Source organism: Bison bison, unplaced genomic scaffold (assembly GCF_000754665.1).
Source record: "Bison bison bison isolate TAMUID 2011002044 unplaced genomic scaffold, Bison_UMD1.0 scf7180017864367, whole genome shotgun sequence".
NCBI lineage: Eukaryota > Metazoa > Chordata > Mammalia > Artiodactyla > Bovidae > Bison > Bison bison.
The window spans coordinates 5,376,707-5,382,955 of NW_011494939.1; the positions used below are offsets into that span (position 1 = coordinate 5,376,707).

At 50.6% G+C, this 6,249-nt stretch overlaps 1 protein-coding gene across 1 annotated transcript in view; it reads right to left on the bottom strand.

Moving 5' to 3' along the window:
* Positions 1–745: 745 nt before the first annotated feature.
* The window catches only part of MAP6D1 (MAP6 domain containing 1), a gene marked incomplete at its 5' end in the record, with an annotated part of 7,048 nt that continues 1,544 nt past the window's right edge, over positions 746–6,249 (bottom strand). Inside the window, 2 exons of the mRNA XM_010855710.1 lie at positions 746–2,192; positions 2,689–2,806. Of these exons, the coding sequence (XP_010854012.1) occupies positions 2,112–2,192; positions 2,689–2,806 (199 nt within the window). The remainder of the gene's footprint in view (positions 2,193–2,688; positions 2,807–6,249) is intronic.

Here is a 6,249-nt window from a genome sequence, read left to right on the forward strand (position 1 = left end):
GTACGTTTCTGTCTTTATGTGTTATTTATATGACCTGCATGAGTTTGGACCACATGGTTGAGGCTATTATTATCTCAGTGGCTTCTTAAGGCCTTAACATAATGTTACTGGAGTGGCCTTATTAAGACCTAGAGTCAGTGGGAGCAAATTTCTTCAAAATTCAGATCTAATAATGAAGTCTAGTAAGGAAAGCTGTTACATTGGGATGTTTGTGAAAAGCTGTCTGTTCTTGAGCATGCAGGATGCCTTCCTAAGGTCAGGCCTCTCCTGGGCAGTGATGGGGCTCCTAGGACAAGCTCAGGGGGGAGGCATAGCTGGCTGTGCTGTGTGACTGACAGGGGCTATTGCTGGACCAAAGCAGCAGATGCCAGTAAAGCCGGCTCCCAGGAAGGAGTGCCTTCGCAGGAGAGAACACGTACAGCAGCTGTGCTTTGCACGGAAACCCAAGTTCTCTTAGGGGGAGGTGGGGTTTGCAGATTAGGAAACAGAAGTCTAAACTGCTGTCAGTTAATGAGTGGAGAACCAAGGTTTGTTCCCAAGACTGGCTTCAAGGATAGTCTTGCTTTACCCTAGGCTCCTGGTGGGGCTGGGGAGATGTGGGTTTTTGTTAAACACTACATATGACACCAGTGCGACCACAGCCCTGGGTGAGCATTCCCAGACTCTACGCGCTCAAGGGAGAGCAGCGGTAGCCAAGGCACATTAAAGTCCTGTTACCAAGAGGAGGATAAAGGAAGACATGAGAAGGCGTTCGTGTTTATAATTAAATAAATAAATTAACAAGAAATTGAAATAGTACATTTGCATTTTAGTAAAATCTGAGATTGTACAGTTAATCTGTTTGCTTCTCACAGAAGGCCCAGCAGGCAGTCTCTTTTCCCTTAGGAACATCTAACATGCAAACCAATGAAGTCTGAAATAATAGAACCCTTTGTGTAAGCATATGGTTTTGCTTTTCCGTTTTAAATGATTCTCTCAGATCATTTCCTTTGCTGGAACAAGGGGAAAGGCTGTGCCTGCCAGAGCTGGGAGCTAGCACCTCTGAGGGGACGGCCCCCTCGCAGCCTGAGCTGGAAACACTGCCCCACCTCCACTCTGAGCTGCTTTTGAAACCTGAATGCCACCTCCTGTGGCGAAAGTAAAGGCTCACCAGGCTAAGTCACTTGGGAGCTGGAGAGGGATAAAAATCCAAAGGGAAATCCTTGAGTTTTCTTACCAAAACTGTCCTTAGCTTGTGCCTATAATCTCTAAAAGGACACAAACGTTTCAAGGGCTGCTTGCAAAGAGAACCAGGCTGGTTCCAGGTGGCTGCACTGGCTGGACTTGGTCGATAAAGTCAGCAGAGGGACTTCCAAAACCAAAATGAGCTGGTTCCTCAGCAGCTAGTGAGCTCCCTGTAATGAGATGACATTTTAAGGCCTTTTGGGCCACCCTTGCCCCAAAGACACTCCCAGAAACCAACAAGATAAATGTCCTTCATTCAGCACTTCACTCATCCCAAGAAATGTTTTGTTAAAACCAGGGTCATCTTGGCCATAAAGAAATTACGTTTTTAAAAAAGATACCCTATGATTGATATTCTTCTGTTCCTTTGGGAAACTTGTTTCTGGTTACTTAGCATTATGAATCACATGCAGGTGATAACCTAAGATTTCTTCTACAACCTGTGGGGGGCCGCTGGTGGGACTATCCAAGGACATTACCTTGAGTTACCAAAATAGGTTATAAAATTATCATACAGCCTGGACATTACTGGATCTTTCAAGGATCTGTTATGTCCATATTCCTCAATCCCCAGAGACCAACTCAGTTCACAGTAGAAATGATCGAGGTCTTCAGATTTAAAAACTGAAGGGCGCCCTAAAGAGGCAATTAAAAAAAGATCTGAAGCTTTCCGCACACTTCCCAAGGAAGGAGAGGGTAGCGGGGGCCCAGCGCTGAGCTGGGTGGTGCATCTGTTCTGCTCACAGCACCCGTGTGGCTTGCAGAGGAGTGGTGCCCCCTGGCAAGAACGGAGGACCCTCCCCTGACAGGGCCATCCAGTCCTGAGACCTCACCGCAGTCCCCAGTGGTGAGTTCTGATCCCCTGTGGCTTGCTCTTTGGTGGGCAGTCACACGTTGAGGATCCGGGGAGCCGAGGCCTGAAAGATGGCTGAGGGGTTAGGGGCAAACTTTTTCCTCACCTCAGGGGCCTGAAAAATGAAATTTGGCCACAGATCAGTGGAGCTCTTCCTCAACTTTCCCCCTCCCAGCAGCTGCAGACTGCCAACCTGAAGGGTCGGGGTGGGGGGTGTCCACATGGACCTTACCTTCTGCTTCCCGAAGCCTTTGGGTTGAGTTAGAAACTGAACAGCCCTACACCTCCCTTCCAGCCCCTCCTCTTTCTTACACGGACTCAGGCACTTGGAAGGCTTGTCACTAAGCAAGTGGTCAAGGGTAAGGCTGGGATTTAGGAGGGAGGCAACACCCTGCTCCCAGAGAAGCCAGTGCTAGAGGAACACACGTGGCTAACGACAAAGCAGCACCTTGGCTTTCAGTTCATGAGCGATGGTTACAGGGGTTCAGAAACCACTGCCCCTGCCATAGTGCCATCCTACACCATCCACATCTGACACCTAGTCCCTAACCTGGAGAGAAAAGCCACTGTTCTCACAGCCCCCTGCAGCCAGGCACCAGCTTCCCACTGACCTGGAAACCGGCCCTGGGGCTGCCATCCCATCCAGAGCTGTGGGTTGTGATGACTTTGGCGGGCTTCACTTTTGTGGATCTTGATGGCTTCACTCCAGTCCAAGCCTGGAATTCCTGTCTGGAACAGAACACATCACAACCTTACACAGGGCCGACTGTCCCTCAGGGGCCTTGCCTCTTGCCCTGTGCTTCTGGAACGTTCCTGACCAGTGTCCACTGCTGAGCTGCTGTTCTGGCTGCAGATGTTACTTTCTCACAGAGGAAGTAGACCCCAAATAGCTCCACCAGAAACTTTCTCCCACACTGCCAGGGAGCAACAGCACACACTGTGCTGGGAGTGAGCAGAGAAGTCGGGCAACAACAGTATCCTCCTTGTCCTAAACCGTGAGCTCCTGGTGTGTGCTGGGCCTCAGAGGCCACACGTTCCAGCCCTGCTCTCCAGGGCTCCCTGTACCGTCTCTGGGTCACGTCAAGGGGCCCTAGAAGCCCAGAACCAGTGAAAGTCACTCAGCTCCAGCCCGTGTCACTGGTGGCCCTTATGTCCAGGGAGGGGCCGGCCTGGACAGCGCACAGCAAGGCATGGTCATACCTGGTCACAACTGAGGAGGAAAGTGAGGCCCAGTGTTCTGTTTAGTTCTCTATAACCTGTCTTATTAAACAGTAAGTCATAGTGACCATCTCAAGAAACTAAAGACCGCCTGGCTTTTGCATGGTGCTGTGCATATGGGCACTCATGCACAGGAGCAGGGAAGGATGGTGGTCTGCATGTGGGTAGGGACTGCTGGCTGCTTGGAGGGAAGTGACAAGGCTGGCACAGCCTAGCTCCATGTGCTCAGAGTTACAGTTTTTTTGACAAAAACTAATCCCTCTTAAAAAAAGACCTGTTTCAATTCTGTCAGCTCCTCTACTAAATTAGCAGAGACCTCCTGGGCCCAAGCCCCTGGCCAAGGGGAAAAGTGTCCAGCTGACCAGGGCCAGCACCCACATGTGGGCTGGGTCCTTGCCTATCCCATCCACAGCCCTGGCCAGGTTTCAGGCCCCGAGGTCAACAAAGCAGCCTTTTCTCCTTAGCTGCAGCACAGCTGGGCACCACTGGGCAGGCCACGTGTACATGGTACAGCTGTGTCTGTCCATGGTCAGCACTTGGGTACCAGGAAGTGGATCGGACCAAGGCTCTATCGGATAATTTTTGCTTCCAAAGCTGCAAGGTTTCAAAGACCAGCTGGCTGCACCATCTGCTGCTCTGCGTCTCCTGGGGAAGCAGGTCCCCCCCTGGGCGTGCCCTTCTGTCCCCACGCTGAGCTGAGCCTTGGGTCAGGCAGCCCAAGCCAGCTGTCCCAGGGTGGCTGCAGGGGTCCCAGAGCAGGAAGTGACCTGGCCCAGGAGCTAGAGCAGTCCCCATGACTGTGGGGCAGGAGATAATAAAAATACAGGACTAAGTTGAGTCCACTGTGTCTCCCTCACCAAGCTATTTCCACCATCATCCACCTCATGTGAGCCTCAGTTGGACTCGATGCCCACAGTCCCTCCTGCTGAGAGGCAGGGAGCTACCAGGGCATTGCAGAGAGCCCAGTCTGAGGATACTGAGGCCTAGTTCTCAGCCCAGCATGACTTCAAACAGATCCCTTAACTTCCCTAAGCCTTCAAGTTGGGCACTTAAAAAAGTGGGAGTCAAGTCTGGCACTTTGACAGTTAGCCCTTTAACTGACTCACCGAGGAAAGAAAGAGATGACAGGCAGGAGAACTGCCAGAAGCGGGCAGAGCTAGAACCTGGGCCAGAAGGGCTACGTGCACGCACACACGCACGCACACACGCACGCATGCACACACTTCTGGTGGGAAGACGAGTGAGGCAGGTGAGCTCTCATCTGGAGACCAGGGGCCAGGTGAGGCTGGGGTGGAGAGGAGCAGCCACGAGTATCCTTGATATCTCTGGGTGCTCATGATCTGTTCATTATCTTTGCTTTATGAATTTATTTAAATGGTTTTCTTAGGTAACATGTATCCTGCAAGGAGGCAGGTGGGATGGAGTTGCTCATACCAGTAGTAGAGCTGGGAGGTAGAGGGTCTCAGAAGTCAGCTTGCAAGGTGACAGGAGAGCCAGGTTCAGCAGCAGTCCTGTGTCTCTGGCAGGTGACCCGGGCAAGTCAAGCTCTTACTATTTCTGCTTTACAGAGGAGGAAAGGGTCAGAGGGACCAGGTGACCCACCAAGTTTATACACAGGAAGGAGAGCTCTATTGAGTCCCAACTTTTGCCCAACCACTGCCAGACATAGGTCAAGCAGCTACCTGACTGAGAGGAGGCAGCATCTTAGGGGATGGCAGCCTGTTGGGAGCACAAATTTGATCTAGGGCAAGAAACACTTGAACTCCACTCTTCTACGTGACCTCTTGCCAGACACTCAAGTGCCTCATCTATAGAATGGGGACAGCAAGAACTGAACTGATTTCAGGGGGTTATTGTAAAGTCTTGGGCTTCCCTTGTAGCTCAATTGGTAAAGAGTTTGCCTGCAATGCAAGAGACCCGGGTTCGATTCCTGGGTTGGGAAGATCCCCTGGAGAAGGAAATGGCAACCCACTCCAGTATTCTTGCCTGGAGAATCCCATGAACAGAGAAGCCTGGCAGGCTACAGTCTATGGGGTTACAAGAGTCAAACACGACTGAGCGACTAAGCACACTCACTGTAAAGTCCTGGGGGAGATAATCTATGGGACGTCCTAAGCCTGGGATCTGGTACGTGCCAAGCAGTACCTTTAGTATCACAGGAACTGGAAGGACCCAGCAGGACATTCAAACCTGCCATCTATTTAACAGGCAAGGGACTGCTTCTGAAAGTCCAGCCTTTGCTTGGACACTCCCAGTGAGCAGGAGCTCAGCACCATACAAGCTTACTCATCTCAGTCAGTTCTAATTACTGGAAAGTGTGTCCTTCCCAGAGTCGAAGCTATCTCCCTGCAAGCTCTGCCCCACTCTATACCTGGAACATCAGCCATGTGAAGGCATGGCACACCCAGGACCTCTGACCTTCCAGGCCTGTCACCACTCAGCTCCCTCCAGCTGGTTCCAATCAGGGCCTGGGCATGCAGCAGTCAGCACCTTCCACTGCCTGGCTAGGGCGCCAGCGCTGCAGCTCAACGCTCTGCCCCTCACATCTCTGTAGCTCGGCTTGAGCACAAGACCCACCCTGCAACAGCCACTCCCCACTGAGTTCCTTAAAACCCGCATGCCCATTAAGGAATCTCTGGGGAGATGGGATGTTCTAGTGTCTCGATCATGTGTTCAGGTGTATACAAAAGTCATCCATCTGATTGATTTTACTGGATGGAAATTATACCTCAAAACAGTTGATTTTAAAAGTAATAAAGTTGAAGGGGAAAGTTCATACCTTTTGGCCCTTAATTTGACAGGTATGAATTCATATTGAAGAAATTAGGGTATAAGCAAAGATTTAACTATAAGAATGATGATCTTGTAAGTTATTTTTTCCTCTAAATTTTTTTTGTTAAGGTAATACATATACATTTTCTTTTTCTTTTAAGCAGTGATTCAGGGAATTCCCT